Source organism: Lithobates pipiens, unplaced genomic scaffold (assembly GCF_037356315.1).
Source record: "Lithobates pipiens isolate NorthernLeopardFrog02 unplaced genomic scaffold, aLitPip1_a1.2 Scaffold_16, whole genome shotgun sequence".
Lineage (NCBI taxonomy): Eukaryota > Metazoa > Chordata > Amphibia > Anura > Ranidae > Lithobates > Lithobates pipiens.
In genome coordinates, this window is record NW_027507748.1 from 422,142,294 (window position 1) to 422,162,127 (window position 19,834).

General features: G+C 38.8%; 1 protein-coding gene across 3 annotated transcripts in view; it reads right to left on the reverse strand.

Moving 5' to 3' along the window:
- Positions 1-19,834, reverse strand: part of FRMPD4 (FERM and PDZ domain containing 4) — a 491,089-nt gene that overhangs the window by 157,156 nt on the left and 314,099 nt on the right. For all 3 annotated transcript variants that reach the window (XM_077482546.1, XM_077482547.1, XM_077482548.1), the window contains one exon: positions 15,261-15,421. In XM_077482546.1, the coding sequence (XP_077338672.1) occupies positions 15,261-15,421 (161 nt within the window). The remainder of the gene's footprint in view (positions 1-15,260; positions 15,422-19,834) is intronic.

Sequence of the window (19,834 nt, forward strand, 5' to 3'; positions counted from 1 at the left end):
GCTGTTGTGTTTTGACAGGGGGAAGGAACCCCCGCTAGAATCCTCTGGTCAGAGCTCTCTGCCATTGGCTGAGAGCGCTGATCGGGAGACGGTTGGCTTCTGTCAGACTGGCTGCCATGCACATGAGCCGAATGTCAGCCATTTTTTATTGAATCGACTGAGTCTCCTGACATTCGGCCTGGGTGTATGGGGCTAATAGTATAGTCATAGTACATACAATAGTACACACAGGTAATAGTGCGAACATAATACTTGAAAATGTTATCTGTATTGATTCTTCTCTAATCATCTTTCTCCCTACTTAAAGTTTGCAATTCTACAAAAAGTGAATGTAGCTGATGTTCTTTACCATAATGTGCGTGACATTGGATATGAAAAGTGTACTAAAGTGTGAACCATTTTCAGTCTTGCATTGGTTCAGACTCTGTAGGATCTATATTACCTGCAGGCTGTGATAACATTATTAAATACAGAAAAAAGTTCATGTCACAGCATATAAATGGAAATCATGGTGACCAGGGGTGATTCGTGAGATCAATAAATAAATAAGCCATATGTCATTGTTGCCAGCACCATTACTCAGATTATCCTCATTCTTATGAATGCAATTTTTTAGTTTACAGTTTAATATAAGGGAACACTGAAACATTTTTTTGGGCTACAAAGTTCATTCAACAATAGAGTAATAATGGTGTTGTAATCCATAACAACCATTTGAAAATAATATCTTACTTCATCTGTCTACAGTAAAGTAAAACTCGAGGGTTTCAATGTGTTACTAGAGGCCATACATTACCGTTCCTGTTTGTTTTGCCGTATTGAAGTCGGCAGAATAAATTATAGCAAATATATGGAAGACCTTACTTCCACAATAACATGGACTGAAGAAGCTTGCTGACGGAAATATTTATACTGGCTACAACGCAGTTTTGTTGTGCAATACACAACTTTTTTTACTTTAAGTCCAGATTAAAAAAATGCGGAGTTGAGTCCCATCCCAACTCTTCTCTCAACCACTCCATTCCTCTTTTTTCTTTCCCTTTTCTTTTCCTCCAATTGCCTTAATTGTCCCCAGTTACATAATTTCAGGCTGAGGGGATTTACATACCATGACTATTCTTACAGCCTGTATCCAACTTTTCTATCATTTTATAACATTTACAATATAAATCCTAGGAAAGCAAAGAGCCCCAGGAAGAAATCACTCACTATGTCACAGACAGAAGATACCCACGGGTTCATATTTTTAGTTACTTTCTATTGTTGTAAGTTTGATGCAGTTTCTGTGGAGGACAGACCACATGCTGGAATTCCATCATGATATATTCATGTGCGCTGTCTTTTCTTTGACACAAACGCTGTGCCTGGAAGAATATAACTAATGCCTGTATCCCTATACAAACTCACTTGTGGTTTCTGAATAAATGATTAAATAAATACAATATAGTTAATGATACATTACATTCAAGAATAAAGATACAATGTAGATAATTCCCTGGATGTAGTGGGACTGATTATTAAGGCTATGCTCATACAGATGCTCAATGCACAAAACATCTGATATTGTGCTTCACAGGTTGCTTTCTTGACGATTCATTTGATGACAATGGAACAGTGCCACTCCGACCAGGTCATGCAATGTTTGGGCCAGTGTGGTGCCGGTGATTGCAGGAGTGTGTACTAAGCTGAACAGTACACCTCTTCTGGCTACTTCCTTAGAGTTGAAGAACTTTAAATTGTCTTCTGCGCACTTTATTTTGATATCCAGATAGATTTTTTTGAAATATGTTTTAGTCATGTAATCATGTTTTCAAATACCCAGTCAAGTTTAGGGGGCATGTTAACTGTTTGTAACTAATTGGTTAATGTAATGTGGATGTGGTTAATATAATTTTAGATGAAATATTATCCTTCTCTATTTTAGACATCAACGGCTTTGTTAAATGTCCTGAAGAATCAGAGAAATTCACAAAATGCGTAGACAGAAGCTGACATATCTAGTCTGTACAATGTACCCACATCTTTTGGGATTATAATTTCAAATATTGGGTTTTATATTGTTTATTAATAAAATTTTGTTTTTATGTATTTTGGTGTCATCATGGTGTCAATATTACACTGGTATGGAATAGCTTTGTAACTAATGTTGCCAACCAAGGGACATCAGTGATCCAAATCAAAAGGTTACTGCCTATTTTGTATTGGAATATTGGGTGAAAATAACTTTGATTCTTTAGTTGTAGAGAAAGGTTCATTGCAGTTTGTGGGCTACACCACAAGACCCCTCAGTGTAAGAATAGGGGAACACTTTGCAATTAAAGTAATTCCAAAGTCAATAAGCCATCCAATATTTACAATCATTTTATGAAGAGTCATGGGGGAACTTCTCATTCTATTTTATGATGGAGAAACAGTAAAATTGGGAGTTGTGGGCGGGGGATACCTACACCAGAAACGTGAGGTCTATTGGGTTCACAGACCACAGATGAGGCCTATATTTAAAGTATGAGATGAATCTGCACAACATCTGATCTATGGTATTTTTATTGTGCAATAAGATGGATTGACTTTTTTCTTTTTTTACTGGGTTATGAAAAATATAAGGTCACAGGACTGTTAATGTTTTGTCTCCATCTCCTAATTGTGCATCACAAAATTGGTTTGAAAAACGTTCTTCTCCGTACATCAGTTTACGATCTGCTTGCGTATATGTGGCGAACTGATATGGCAGGACAAATGCGGCAGCATGGTAGCTATTTCCCTCCTAATGATAATATACATGTTTTAAATGACGCAATATTGAAATACGTTTGACCTTCATTTATATAAGGATATGTGGAGATTTTATTACCCTTTGATAAATGTTATCAATGGGTATATTAATGAATAGGGAAGAATGAAAAAGGAATGCACCCTGCGGGAGAATGGATTAATTTGGCTTTTGGTAAAATTTTATGTAGCTCTACATGGGTACTTACTGTAATTTAATAAAATAGATTAAACATGAATAGGTGTTTAAATTAAAGTAAAATACATTTATTCATAGTTTGAGATTATTTTACATACTTTAGATTGAATTTCTTCAATCTTCAACCTTCACTGTGATGATTTTATGCTTCTATGTAGTGCAATGAGAGCTAAGAGTGTAGCAATATGATTTGCCTGTCTCTGATGCACTAAGACGGCTTTCACACCAAGCCATTAATAGCGTCGGCGGTAAAATGCCGCTATTTTTAGCGCTGTTTTACCGTCGGATTTGCAGTGCATTTTGGCAATTAGCGGGGTGCTTTTACCCCCGCTAGCGGCCAAGAAAGGGTTAAAACCGCCCGCAATACGCCGCAATAGTGGTGTTTTGCCGACGGTATTGCAGCGCTGCCCCATTGATTTCAATGGGGAGCAGCGGTGGAGGAGCGGTAAACACACCGCTTCTTCACTGCTCCAAAGAAGTGGCTGGCAGGACTTTTCCTGACATCCTGCCAGTGCGCCACCCCACTGTGAAAGCCCTTGGGAGCAGAAGTTTAAGGGCGGATTGCATCCAATATTTCTAACGCTATAGCGCCTGCAAAATGCCCTCGGTGTGAAAGGGGTCTTAGATAAACTATATAGGCTTGATACATTTTATACATTTTTGATATGCCATATAGCCGTATGGGTTAGGTAGAGCTTATTTCTATAAAAAATAAAAAAAATCTTTACACTGTCAATAAACTATTGCAAATACTACTAAGAAAATGTTATCACATGAGCTTAACCCTGTGTATAAATTTATAGTTGATTTCACTTTGAAAAGATTACAAGCAGTGAGTCATTAGTCATGTTGTTCATATTACATTCCTACTCTTAGCCCCCACACTTAGAGGGGAGTGGAAGGGAGATGATGAGGGGAGTAATATGGGAGTGTGTATTTTTAGGCACGCTTTTAACCAGTTCCCTACCTCCATATTGTAAAATGATGGCGGCAGGAACTCTGGGTGGGCTGTGGAGAGTGCACGCTCGCCGCATCGCTGGGGACCCAATGAATGTGCCGGCTGCCGCGATGTCCGCGGGGCACCCACGATTGCCCGGTAACAGAGCCGGGATGTGGATCTCTGTGTAAAAACACAGAGATCGACATCCTGTAAGGGGAGAGGAGAACTGATCGGATGCTCCTTGCACAGAGGAACACCGATCGGTCCCCTCCCCTCATCATTTTCCTCCCCCCACAGTTAGAATAATTCCCTAGGACACACATTTAACCCCTGAAGTGCCCCCTAGTGTTAACACCTTCCCTGCCAGTCACATTTATACAGTAATCGGTGCATTTTTTATAGCACCGATCACTTTATAAATGTGTCAAAAGTGTCTGATCTGTCCGCCGCAATGTCACAGTCATGATAAAAATCGCAGATTACTGCCATTAGTAGTAAAAAAATAAAAATAAAAATTATAGAAATAATAAAAATTACAACTCTATCCCCTATTTTGTAGACACTATAACTCTTGCTCAAATCAATCAATATACGCTTATTGGGATTTTTTTTTTTTACCAATAATATGTAGAAGAATATATATTGGCCTAAACTGAGGAAAAAAATAGTTTTTTTAAAAAAAAAATGGGATAATTATTATAGCAAAAAGTAATAAATATTGTGTTTAAGCTCTTTTTTTGTTCATAGCACAAAAAATCACAGAGGTGATCACATACCACCAACAGAAAGCTCTATTTGTGGGGAATAAACAATCAAAATTTAATTTGGGTACAATGTCGCATGACTGCGCAATTATTATTCAAAGTGTGACAGCGCTGAAAAGTGGAAATTGGGCTGGACAGGAAGGGGGTGAAAATGCCCTGTATTGAAGTGGTTAAACAAAGAAACTGAGTTTATTTAAAAGGAAGATGCAGGCTTAGATGGCGCTTCTGCTACTCTTCTACATCTTCTTCTTCACTTCTAACATACCTACAGAAACCTAGCATACAGACATTTTCACAGCTGCTCTCAGGACAAAGCAAATTGCAGTCATTTTAAGCACGTGTTGAACTTATTTTTTGAAACAAACAACTTTATCTCATATCTTTGATCTTATTTGAAGCTACATTTATTTTGTATTTGAATGTACAACTTTTGTAAGTATTTTTGTAACTTTTGTGTGGAAATAAATCGCATGGTTTGATTCAAGCTGACACAGTCATACAACTAAGAAATTTGTCTCACAATCATCTAGAAAAGGCAGAAGAGTTTTTTCACAGCTATATTGACTTTTTACAGGTCCATTGTACGCCTACTCATTCACTAAAATTAAAAACCACAACAGACAGTTTTTGACAATTCCTTTATTAAAAAGTGTCCCACGATGTCCATCTATCTTTAATCATACTGCCCGCCGAACCCTAAAAATAGAAAAAAAATGTAAAAAGCTCCACCTTGATGGGAAGCCTCCTGGCAACCGTGGTCTTTTGGCTTTGACAGCTGTTATAGGCAAGGGCGGGGCCACTCTGTGAATAATCGAGTGACCCCTCTCTCTTCTGACATCAGATTTGACATCATAGGGAGGCGGGGACACCTGGTTACATCAGCAGATGGCCCCCGCTCTTGCCTATATTAGAGCTGTCAAAGCGAGAAGACAGCAGTTGCCAGGAGGCCTCCCATTGAGGCTGAGTTTTTTCATTTTTATTCTATTTTTCGGGTCCATCAGGTGAATGGACACCGCGGGACACACTTTTTTTCTTTTTTCTTTTTTAATAAAAGAGTTATCAAAAGCTGTCTGTTTGTTGTCTTTACTTTTTGACACTTTTTTGGGTGAATGGGTAGGGGTACAATGTACCCGATACCCATTCACATGGGGGGGACGGTATCTGGGGGCCCCCTTGTTAAAGGGGGCTTCCAGATTCTGATAAGCCCCCTGCCCGCAGACCCCGACAACCAATGGCCAGGGTTATCGGGAAGAGGCTCTTGTCCCCATCAACATGCCAAAGCACCCTCCCCATGTTAAGGGCATATGGCCTGATATGGTTCAGGGGGGGGGCGCTCACTCATCCCCCCATGCCCCTACACCAATTTTTTTCTGTTATATCATCATTTTATGTGTTATATCATTTAAGTTGAATTTGAATAAAAACTAAAGTGTGCACCCACATGTATAAAATTGAAAACAGCAATGTCATAAAGTGATTTGCAATGGGCAAGCAGTTCTGTTACAGCTGGCTGCCTACTAGCGTGCGTAATTACATTTTTGCTTATACAAGAGGAGGTTTATATGTTCTCTGGTGATGCACATTGGGTGGTGAGACTGGATCAGGATGCAGTAACTGTTAAAGCATAGGGAGTGATATAGAAGAAGAACACATTTGTTGTTTCATCTTCTGTGATTAATCTCTATTGTTGGAGTCATATTTTATTGTATTTACTATATTGCCCATTTAATAAAAGTACAAAATAGTTTTGTAATAATATAATTGTGGCAATATATTAGATTTATATAAAGTACTATAAAGTCAAAAAGACATGCTGACTTGGCAGGGCAGGTAAGGTCCTTCTCTTTAAGATAATTGGCTAGTCAGCTTCTTTCCATTCAGGATCATCGAATTGACGTTCTGCCATTTTACTTACAGTTGTCAATCATTTCAAATGGCTATGATTACCAAAGGCAGGAATGTTATTATCATGTTTGAGGCATTATAAAACACAATGAGAACATATTAGGGTTGATTTACTAAAACTGGAGAATGCAAAATCTGGTGCAACAGGATTTTCATTGTCAGAGCTTAATTGAACAAGATGAAGTTAGAATCTGATTGGCTACCATGCACAGCTGCACCAGATTTTGCACTCTCCAGTTTTAATAAATTAACCCCACTGTATATTAAGTACTGTGTAAAAGCTTTAGGAATTGGTGAAAAAAATGCAAAGTGAGGATGCTTTCAAAAATATTAAAAGCAATCATTTTTATTTATCAATTAACAACCTACAAAGTGCATAAACAGAACAAAACAACTAAATGAATCAATATTTGGTATATTTTGATAAGAAATCAGGGGGCCCTGCACAGCCTACCTGATAGGGACCATCCCCTTCCCACCAAAAATTTCAAAATTATATTTTTGCTAAAAAATAATTATTAGCGTACAAAAACACAACATAACTTTTAAAGTTCCTGCTAAATATAAAAGATACAACTGCAATGAGTTAATAAATAAAGCTCGGTGTGTGAATGAGACCTTGGGGTTCATTCTCATGGTCACTGTATCCTGTGCAGTGTGAATCAGCACAAGTGACTGGAGCTGTATGCAGGCAGCCTATGTTACGATAAAAAGACACACTAGCTGTGCAAACACAGCTGCATGTCCTAATTAAACCAGCATGTGGGTCATAGAGTAACAGACGGCTCCAGCCACACATACAAACCGCTCATTCACACTGTATGGGCCAGAGAACCCATGTAAATGAGCCCCTAATTACTTGTTTTTTATTTTTAGCATTTTTCTGTTCAACATTTTTTTATTGCCAGCAATCAACGAACAATAACATATATTCAGTTGCGGGTAATTATTTTTAGTATTTTTTACAATTTTATGTTTCATTATTTTTTACAATTGCATATTTATTATTTTTTTTACAGATTTTAACAGCCCTATTTGGAGGCTTTGGTGAAATATCAGGGGTATAATTAGATCCCTGATATTTCACTTTTGAGAAAGTAAAAGGGTCTGATGACTGTGATTTCTCTATAACCTTAACTATGCAGAATTAATGAACAGGGATGGCGCTGCACATTCTTCCTGCTCATTCACAAACTGAAGCATCGCAAAGACAGTTTACTACGCGTGTTCGGTTGTGATCCAGTCAGTCACCTAGTGGGGCCCAGGCAACAGAAGCAAGGGGAAGCTGAACAGGAGGGCATATGGGGACGGCATTCCCTGCAGCAGCTGAAAGCAGCTGAAAGCATCAGGAGGGAGAAAAAGAGAGGCTGTCTTTCAGCTGCTGCAGGGGGGAATTACTGGGGATTGGTTCTTGTAAATGCTACCCCCACCTCCCCTCGTGTCCAGATTTCCCTTCCTTCTGTTTGTCAGTTGCCAAGGCCCCCCTGCTGAACTGATAAGGCCTGGGCCTTCTACAGGGGGACCAGTGGTGGCCCCTTATCAGGAGCTCTGTGTTTATCCTTTTAAAGCAGCCACAATTCTACCAGGTGTTTGCACACAGTTAGGCCCCTTTCACACATGCAGACATTATGTCCGTATTTCATCCATCCGTTTGCGGCTGAAATATAGACATACATGCATTCCTATGGGATAGCGGGTATCTGCAGACACCCGATATCGTCCGCCTCCGCTATTGTCTGATTCTGCAGACGGAGGAAAATCCTATTTTTTTATCCGTCTGCAGAGCGGATCGGATGAACACAGACAGACGGTCCGTGTTCGTCCGATCCCCCAGAGAGGAGAATGGAGAGCTGACAGACACACTGTGCAGGGACTGCCCTGTTATCCGCCGGCTCAGCGGGGACAACTGAACGATCCCCGCTGAGCAAGCGGATCATCAAGGGGCGGATCATTACTGATCCATCCCGTGTGAAAGGGGCCTTAAGGATTTGAAGGCCAGCACATAATTAAATGATTGTAACAAACAGGTGCTAATGATCAATAGGATAACACATAGTTCAAAATACATTCATTAAGCTGTGTAAATGAGTAATGAAACTCGGTGAGGAAAAATCATGCAGCACTATCAAAACTAAAGTAGCTGAAAACAGTTCCGTGTAAAAAAATCTTACACAATGGTACAACTAAGCATAATAACAAGATACAGGGTGGTCCTACTGCATCGCTAGGTCTCTTACAGGCAATCATTTATAGGAAGACAGATGTTTCCAGATATGTTGCCCAAGCTCTTCTGCAGAAGCAATGGAATGTTGAGGATTGAATACATCCCCAGACCTAGTACAGCAGATGAAAAACACATCATGCTTTTCTCCCTTCATAATTGAAAGACGACCATTTGCAAAATCAGCTCAGACTGGCCAGAAAACAGTGGTACCCTGGTATACTAGTGTACAGTCTGGAAAAGTCTGGACAGAAGTGGTCTTTATGGATAGCATGCGGCTAAAAAACCATACCATCAATGTGAAACAAGCTAAATAACTTTCTTGCATGAAAACACAAGAACAGATCAAGCATGGCAGCAGGTGCTTTGGGCTATGGGGTCCACATTGCAAATATTTTGGCTGTAACAGATGGCAGTTTCTTTGCCAAATGCCTGGAGAGCTGTACAAGGATAAATGTCTCTAGGCATCTGTGAAACATGGTGAAGGTTTCTTGTAGGTATATGAGCATTTCTGCACGTGAAGTTGGGGGTTTGGACAAAATTAAAGCCCATCTCTGGGCACAACAAAAAAAATGCTAGTAAAGTCTAGAGGTGCTGGAATATACTTACCTATATTTCATGCTCTAGCAGGCTCCATCCTGCAGTGTGACAGGGTAGTTGCAGTCTTCTCTATAAGTCTCTCATGGCTGTGATTACATTCTTGCTCACTCCATGTACAATGCAGGCTTAAAAGGACCTGCATTATGCGTGATGATGTCGAGGGACTGCCCAAAGGCCAGAGTTTTGGAGAAGAGGAATTCAATGCTAGAATGTTAGTTAGCAGAATACCGGTGTCCTATCATATATGGTCCCCCATCGGATAGTGTGCGCTGTGTACTGCGCATGCGCAGTACACAGCACACACAAATTCCGAAAATAGCCGAGGATGAACGGCGCCTGCGATGAGTCCAGCTTCTATCCCCACCTTCCAAGTGGACATAGAGTTGGAATATAAAAGAGCCGAGCCCAGCGAGGCCGTGCCCGAAGCATGGCGAGCGAAGCGAGGGGCCCTCTAATTTTCCCAACCCTATGTCCGCTTGGATGGTGGGGCTACCACCTCCACTCACAGCGCAGGCACCGTTCATCTTCAGAGATTTTCCAAAGCTTCTTCTGCTCCGTACTGCACATGCACAGTACGGGGTGGACACTATATGATGGCAGGACACTATCTGCCAGAACACCGGCTCCTGTTCTAATTCCTGGAGTTGGTCTTCCTCAATGCTGGAAAAAAAACAGGCAGATACTTTTGCATAATGCAGTAGCATCAGGGACGCATCTGATTGGTCCAGACTTTATTCTGCAACAGAACAATTACCTCAAACATACATCCAAAGCTATAAAGAACTATAAACAGCAAAGGGAATAAGATGGAATCTGGGAAGAGATGGCATGGCCACCACAGAACCCTGAACTTAACCAACATCTGTTTGTCACTACATGAAGAGACAAAACAACTAATACAGCCTAAACCCACAGAAGAACTGTGATCAGTCCAAATGTTTGGAGTAAATTTCCTGTTGAGTGCCTTAAAAACCGTATGTAAGTATATCTAGGAGAACTGATGCTGTTTTAAAAGTAAAGTTAAAGTTAAAGTTAACACTAAATTTAGTTTTTTTTTTGTTTATGGACATTGCAAATTGTTAATTTATAAATATAAGCTATTCATTGCATTACTATTAAACCATCAAAACTTTGCAGCATTATTCTCAAGTGAATACAACTTTTGCACAGTATTCTATATTGTTGGGTTTAGAGAGACTGTGCTTATTAAACAAGCTTAACATGATTGCAATACTTTGTTTACATTTTATGAACTGCTCAGCCCCTTTAAAACAAAAATGGAAGGTGTTGTGACTCCTAATTCTACTCCTATGCCCCAATACCATCCACCCACTGTGTTTACCCACCAGCACAGGTGACAGTTCTAATCATACCCCATGGTTGCAATTGTCCTTGTGAATTAGTATATTTTTTGCAGGTAAGGAAAACACGAGCCGAGGGTTTTCTCTACAGACAGCAAGGCAGTCACACAGCTTTACTTCTACATTTCCTTGTCCTCCTATTGTAAAAACATTGTTCTTCGTGTTTTATAACCTCTTTGGAATAGGAAGGAATTTTTGGCCCTCAAGATACGGTATAAGCTCACTCATTTGTATTCTCTCATTGCAATCTTTTATGTCAGCAGTGTCCCAAAATATGTGACGTCTAGTCACTTGGAACAGTCTGTAACAGACTGTATGTAGCATACGAATGAGCTTTGCTTCGGGAATCAGGCAAAGCAAAATAAATGTCTCTGAATGGATAGGTTAATTTATCAGCTGCTACACTTTGATTTGAATTTAAGCCTAGAAAAATATGTATCAATAAGTAAAAGAAATAATTAATTTGAGTGACATTTGTTGTGAATTTTGCGGAGGGAGATGTATATTTAAGCCATGACTGACTGAATCCCTTTTTTACTTTCTAATCAATCTCCTAAATGCACTGCTGCTCAAGAATAGCAGACAGCTATTTTGTTAGCATCACAAATATGCATCTAAATAGAACTAATTATAGTTGTATTTCAGTTCACTTGGCTAAGTGTTTGATTTGAAGCTTAATTGCAACCCCTTTGAATCATTATATGCATTTTAACAGAAAGGAAACATTTACTATGTGCCAGACAATTCTTGGGTTAGTTGCACTGCTCTATCTCTATATATAGTTGGGTTAACAATTACTGTTTTTAAGTAAGGAGGTTGGCTTCTCAAATTGGCTATATAAATGTCCACATTTAAAATATTTATTTAAATGTCAGCTGTTTCAAAACCACTCGAACATGTTGGCTGAACAACCATTGATGCATAGAGAGCATTAACATATGCTTGGATTTAAAGCAAAATTGAGCACCCTCGGATACAGAAGGCACCCTTTCCAAAGAGTTCTATGACATCCCTCTCTCTGGACTACAGAATGCCTCCTCCTATGATATAGAAAGCAGGAGAGGTAAAGGGTGCATGTCCAGTCCCAGGGGGACAATGCTACTCCTCCATAGATATGTAGCGCTACCACCAGTGGGCTGCTGGATTTTTGGGTCCCCCTATTCATGCTCAGCCAGGCAACATGCATTTTTGAACTTTTATGCAGAGACATAAATCAGTCTATGACTATAACTTGGATGGTGAAAAGTGATTATGAGATGCCCAATTTGATTTGAAAGAACAACATCCTTCACTTTGTACACTGTAAAATGGCAAATCCTGGACTGTATTTCCTTTGGAACAAGCTCAGTCTCTCTGGAAATGACAGTAAGAATTCCCTTTGTAGGGGCTCTGTGTCTCCTTAGTGGAATTTAGCAAAGTCCCAAACTTGCAGAAGCTCTATGTCTCCTCTCCTAAAACAAATGCCCACCTGGCTGCCTTATAAAGTGCCGTGGGACAAGGCATTGGGTTTAGCTGTGGAACTGTCCTTTGAAAACTTGCTGCATATTGCATCTGACAGCCTTCTCCCTTTTTGGCCTGGGGATGTAGAAGTACTCACACTATCCCTGGAAACCTGCTGCTTTGGAAAAGACTGCTGTTCAGGCTTCCTGCTGTCCAGGTACTCCCATGCTAGCCAGGGTGTCTCCTGGAAGAGACAGAAGGGTAGTGGAGATACCTCTGTCCAGCTTCTCTCCTTCATCAGCTCCATCCTGGAGGCAGAGCCCCCTCAGCTCCAGGGTCTCCTCCCATGCTCCACAACACAGCCTTGGCATTCCATCTTCCACCCAACTACAACATAACCCCTGCTGGCCAAGCTCCACAATATGGACTGGTAGGCTGCTATATATTACTTGTGTTTAGATATATTGTAAGGGCCTATTAAAAAAAGCTGTTAGCTTTCATGTAAATACAGTGGAAAAGGAAAGAGAATTGAGGACTCTGATAAAAAATTACTTGCTTTGCTCATTAGGAAGGTTTATGTTGGAGCTGGAGATGACAGGCTGAAAACATATATTGTAACTGCTTTCTCTTTAACAATTTCAAATACTCCAAATATAATTAGTTTTTATTGGGGTGGTGTTTCACCCAAATACTGTAATGTATGGAATGCAGGGTTGCATGCACACAGAATATAGGACAATGTGGTTGATGTGGACATAACATTCTACTCCACTATTCCAAAAGGATAAATAGCACCCCTATGTAGTAAGCAATATTCCTCAAGGATCTCTAGGATAACCGACGTCCAAAGCAAGCAGTAATTATCACAACAGACATGATTTGGAAATTACATTTGAATATTTAATTGTAGTCCTTTGCAACAATAGGACATAGGACAGACAATAAAAGTATATCCATGTCAATGATCATAGCAAGACAATGCTAAACCTAACAATCAATCAAAATCCAAAATGTATACCCAATACAAATGATTCCATACAGGGTTGCCAACTTTATGTTACTGACAAAACATGAAAATTTACTGACAGAGCACATGTTTGATGTCAACCTGAAGTATGACAGAAAATTCTATTATAAACTAGGCAAATTAATATTTAAACAGTATAAACAATATGTAAACATTGGCAATATGTCTGGTATACAATTAAGTCATTTGACAAAATGTGAGCATGACTATAATAATAAAAGACCTAGGACACCCTAGGATACAGCAGAAAAATAAGTTCTGTGGTACGCAGAACAATGTAGTGAGCAATGGGCTCGGTCAGATTTTGGGGGGTGGACTTAAAGGAGAATGATTAAACAGAGTCTATGCTGAATTGCTGTGCAATGCTCCACAGTCTTTGTACCCACAAAATACTCTTAATTGCTGTGCTACAGACACAAATAAACCTCAGAACAGTGTTTTTTTTTTTTTTTTTTTATGTAATGTTTCTATTACATATGATATTCTGCAGACAGAAAGTGATATTTTTGTCTGTTTGAGCCTACCTTAAAAGAGAACTTCATTAAAACCAGCAACTGTTGTGACAATGGACACTATGGTCGGCACTATGTAATGTACAACATAGTGTTGCAAAAATGAAGCGTCTTCCTTTTGTCATTATATAGCGTTCTGCATAAAGGAAGTACGCGATCTGCAACATTATTAGGAAAAAACTCTTTCTAGAGATGCTTGATGTCACACACACACACACACATATATATATATATATATATATATATATATATATATATTTTTTTTTTTTATCTTGTTTTTATCAAGTTATTTTATTTTGTTATTATGAATTTCTTGATGACTAGATTGTTATACCAATATTGTTATAATAACATGCGGTATTCCCACATATGATTCAGATTAATGTAGTCCTTTTAAATCTTTTCATCATGTTGCTGAGTAGTATTGTTTACACATTGGCTATTTGATTTGTACTACTACTATTGCCGCCATGTCGAATTCTGGACTAACCAAAAATGGGATACTTGGGATACACCTCATATCATATAAAAATCGGATGGTGTAGCAAGATGGTACCGCTCCAGATGACATCCCAGTGACAAAATGGGCGGTAGGGTGGGGCTAACCGCATCATTGCATCACTTCCAGTTTCAGACCAAGGAGCGCAGATCCTTCCAGCTTCCTGATTTTTAAAACTTTTCGCTTTGTAGTTATTTATCAAATGTGAGTACCTTTTGTCTATATGAATAAACAAACTAAATTTTTACGGTAATACATTGTGGAGCTTTTTCCTTCTCCACATGTGAGCAATATAAGAGGCTAGCTGCAAGGAGACCACTTATACCGCAAACACAGAAGCAAAACAGCTGATACAGGACAACAGGCTTTTTTTCCCGTATTATACAAAGTGGCTCATACTGTGAAGGTGAAATACCTCCTTGTAGGGTGAATAATAGCGGTGAGTGTGTGTCCTATGGGGCACCTTTTAAAGAAGCACCGAATGACAGTTTTTGAAGAATGTATTATTTGCATGATATTTTGGACTTTGTAGTGCACCAGCACGGTTTACTTAAGGACTTTTTTTATACATGCTGAGTCCAGCACAATATATTATCATTATAATATTAGTTTAATTTGTGATAATTGCACAGGAATATGGCTACATTTTTTTCAATGCACCATTAAGGTTTTTTAATTCCTGTTTTTCATGCCATTGGACTATTTATTTTAGATTGTGGTCCTCTGCATAGGAGGCTCACATCATTGCATGGGCACTAATTTTCTGACTAGGATTAGCATATGAGTGTAGGCATAACAAATAGTTTTTTTCTTTACACTTTTGTGTTTTTACACTCTTGTTTAGTTGTCAGCTATCAGCACATTAGTCTGCCACAATTATTCAGACATTTGCACTGACAGCACTTTTTACAGAATGAAAATATAGTAAAAAGTCACACAAAAAAAGTTCCCAGATGATTTCTGCACAATTTCAATATTTTTCCAATATCCATATTTCCATATTTTTCAAGTACAATAACTCACCTGGTGTTACAGAGCGGACAACAACAGGTTTTTCACTCCCAGCGACAAATCCAAAGCCAAGAACTGGATCTCTCCTCATTTCCACATTCCTTGGTACAGGAGGGTTGATTTGGCAGCTTTCAATTCGTAGATCTTCAAATGTCCCTGTTTGTGTCAAGTGACTGCCAGAAAAAAAAATATATATATATATTGAAAAGCTGTAATTTAACTGTTTACTTTATGGCTTCATAGTTCAATTAGCACATGAGTAGAAAAATAAACATCTAGTTTGCTGTAGTACATATGATGCATAGCCAAAGTTTCACCCAAGAAATTACAGCCTTATTACTCCCATTACTGACTGCTTTGTTAACTTACACGTGCTTCACAATTATATTTTTAACACCGTAGATATGACAAAAATGTTAATTATTGGAGTATATGTAGCCCAGAAGCGATGAAGCCTACAGAAAGAATCTACATGTTGATTTAATTTAAAATAATGTGATGACAAGGAAATATAGCAGTTACATAATATCCAATTAAAATTAAGAACGTTTACAGTATCTTCTAAAAACAAAAATACACACAACGCACAACTGCTCAGAGGCATTCAAATAATTGGATACGTGGCATTAGGAAAATGCAACAAATCAAAAAGATAAACAGATACATATTTTTACTTTATTGTTCATATAGTCCAACATTTGAAAGTGAACTGTAGAGTTGCCCCATCATTAACAGTATGTCCTTTACAGAGCTTAAAAATCATAACCACTAGTTTTCAGGGTAATGCCACAAGTGACTGAGTGTAGGATGCTTCTATCTAACAATGCACATTAACAGAAACCTTTCATGACAAAAAAAAAAACAAAAAAAAAACAAAAAAACAGAGGCTGCTTCTTTTTGAAAACTCTGCTTATCTGGCTTCTTTTTAAAAATGCTGCTTGTCCGGCTGTCTTTCTGCTCCTTATGTTTCAACATCTAAGCCAGTAACCAGAAAAAGTATGCCGCTGTTGTCCTTAGACTTTACGCAGATTCTGCAATACTCAGATCTGTCTGATTCTGCAATACTCAGAGCTCCATCTGGAGCTGTCCCCCGCTTGACATTTTTTCCAGCACTAAATTAGACTTATGCTGTGTACACACGATCGGACTTTCAGATGGGAAATGTTCGATGTGAGCTTGTTGTCTGAAAGTCCGACTGTGTGTATGCTCCATTGAACATTTGCTGTCGGAATTTCCTCACACAAATTGTTGAGAGCAGGTTCTCAAATTTTCCGACAACAAAAAATTGTTGTCGGAAAGTCCGATCGTGTGTATACAATTCAGTCGCACAAAAGTTCACGCATGCTCTGAATCAAGCAGAAGGAGCTGCACTGGCTATTGAACTTCCTTTTTCTAGGCTCTTTGCACGTGTTGTACGTCACCGCGTTCTCACGTTCAGAATTTTTGGCCAACATTTTTGTGACCGTGTGTATGCAAGACAAGTTTTAGCAAACATCCTTCAGAAAAAAATCCATGGTTTTGTTGTCAGAAAATCCGATGGAGTGTATGGAGCATAAGTCTTTTTTTTTTGTTTGTTTATTTATTACATTTTTCACAGCATGCAAAAACGATTGTACATTTCAAAAGTAATAGCCAAAAAAGAAGGCATAACAATATGCATAAATGCAATAGATGAAAGGTAATATAAGGAAACACAATGATAAAACATCATGGTACAAGTGATATGACTGAGCATGTGAAATCAAGAGGAAACTGAACAGGGGCTATTTTATACACCAATGTGATGTGCACATAAGTTATAGTGTTATGGAACTGGAGGTAGCGTCTTAGTATTACATTCAGAAACATCCCATTTCCTCCAAATTTTGTCAAGTTTTATAGGGAGTCATCTATCAACGCAGTCAGGTGCTCTATTTTGCATATATCAGCTATGGCTGAGAGAAACTGCATAAAAGTAGGTAGAGGTAGACAGCCAACAATGAGGTATGGCACATTTGGCTAATAAAAGCCATCAATCTTCTGGTAGCTTTGGATGTATCTGGGAGTGGGAGGCCTAAAAGAAGATATGTGGGGTTTAAGGGGATTGGTATATCTAGGACCTTTTCCAGGAGGTTATGAACTTGTGCCCAGAAGGGTATAAGTGCAATGAATTCCCAAAATATATGATAATGGGTACCTAGGGATAAACCACATCTCCAACATTGGCTAGATGATGTCAGCTTTCGAGCAAGTAAAAAGTCTGGGGTCCTATACCAGAACAAAAGTATTTTGTAAGCAGTTTCTTTCTGTGCCACACACCATGAAACTTTAGATGTAGAGTCCCATATTTTATCCCAGTCACCTAAGGATATAGGCAGTTGCAGAATATGGGACCATTTCCCCATGTATGCATGACTGTTTTCAGTCGGGGGGGAGCTGTATGTAGGATTTTATAGATAGACAGATAACCAGGTGGGGTTCATAAGGGCCTTTTGAGCATAACAGTTCAAATTCGTTTGGCATGTCTAAAGTCAAATGAGGGATTTTGGTGGCAAATAAAAATGTAATTTGTAAAAGAGAGATTTGGAGATTTTATGTTTGGATTGTAGGTCAGAGAAGGAGAGGAGTTTACGTGTCACTGGATGTACCAAGTGGCGTAACTGAAATATGCCAGCTTGGGTCCATTGTAACATAGGGTTATAGGATAAACTGTCTGGAATTTCTGGGTTGAGTAGAATGTTCACAAGTGGCAAGCATGGAGAAGAGAGAGAGTATCTACCTGACCTGAGCAACGTTTCCAAATCAGAAGTGTGAATAACATTGGGTTCAAACATACACTTCGCAGTTGAGAGATGGATTTGTCAAGGATGGCCATAACATGCAGCAAAGGTAAGTAGGAGAGGTCATCCCCATTTCAATCTCAGACCATCTGTTTGGGGCGTACCTAGACGTCCAAGAGGCAATGGCTCTCAGGTGTATAGCATAATATTTTAATAGGTCAGGAGCTCCAACACCTCCCCTGGTTCGTAAAGCCTGTACCACTGAGCTTGCTATCCTATGAGAAGTGTTGTTCCATATAAAATTCAGAAAATTTCTCTGAAGGGCTTTCAGTTGGGGCATAGGAATCAATACTGGTAGTGTCTCAAAGAGATACAGCAGTTTAGGGAGTATTGACATTTTGAGGACATTGATCCTCCCAAGAAGGGAAACGGGAAGATTTGACCATGTTTTCAATAATATATTTATTTCTGTAAATAAGGGAGGAAAATTGTCCTGAAAGAGCATGGAGTATGAAGGAGTCAGGTGAACACCCAGGTATTTAAGTGAGTGGGAACAACTACAATATTTAATATTTCCCTGTAGGAAAATAAGGTCAGTTGGGATTCTTATGGGGAGGGCTCCAGTTTTTGTTGAATTAACTTTAAATCCTGAAAGACTACCAGACTTGTGCCGCGTACGCACGACCGGACTTTGCGGTAGACTAGGTCCGACTGAATCAGTCCGTCAGACAATCCGATCATGTGTGGGCTAATCCAATCATTTTTAGTTAAAAAAAATCAGATGGACCTAGAAATAGAACATGTTTCAAATCTGTCCGACGGACTCAATTCCTATCGGGAAAACCTTTCGTCTGTATGCTGGTCCGACCAAATACGATGCAAGGGAAGCTATTGGCTACTGGCTATTGAAATTCCTTTTTTAGTCCCATCTTATGCCATCACGTTCAAAATGAACGGACTTTCGAACGGACTTAGTCTGTTCATGTGTGGCCAAGTCCGTTCGTTTAGAAAGTCAGACGGAATGTCTGGTCATGTGTACGCAGCATTAGTCTATTATGTCTAAGATAACACGGACTATTTACATTCAGCTAATCCCTGAACTTGGGTGTTTTATTGTATTTTATGCATAATATGCATAAGTTAGGCTATGTTTAATCTTTTTATTTTTGGTCACCTTTTTAGTAGCGCTGCACACTTTTGCTTTCACATTATTATACTTTATACCTAAGTATTGTGCTAGCAGCTTTATTTTCACTGTTATGTTGGCATACCTCCCAACATTTTGAGATGGAAATGAGGGACACCTATTACCAAAAATATGTAGGCATAGGACCCCTGCCATGCCCCTTTAAAAGAGAATTATTTAAAAAAAATTAGTAGTTATACCCACAAGTGCTTTTTTTATTATACAATTCTGTTATACTGGCTTTTGAAATTTACAAATGCAGCAATTTAGAAATTGGATTAAAGGTTTAGCACTGTGAAACACTTTTTGAAAAATAAAAAGTGTATTTTATACATACCTGTATAGATCAGACCAAAATGAGGGACAAATGAGGATGAAAACGGGACAATGTTCCAAATCAGGGACAGAGGGAGCTATGAAATTGGCCATAGCACAGAGATTTTTCCTTTTTTCCTGTCATGTACAACTGCTCTATATAGGGTCTTATCTAGTTTTAATGCATTATCCCATTTCCATTTTCCCAAGGCATTTACTGAACTTTCAGCAAAAATACAAAAAAGTCCAAAGTTATATTTCGCAAGTTCAAAAATATGGTACGTAAATCTAAAAGTAAGTTAATTGCACAAAAAGTATTCTTAAAA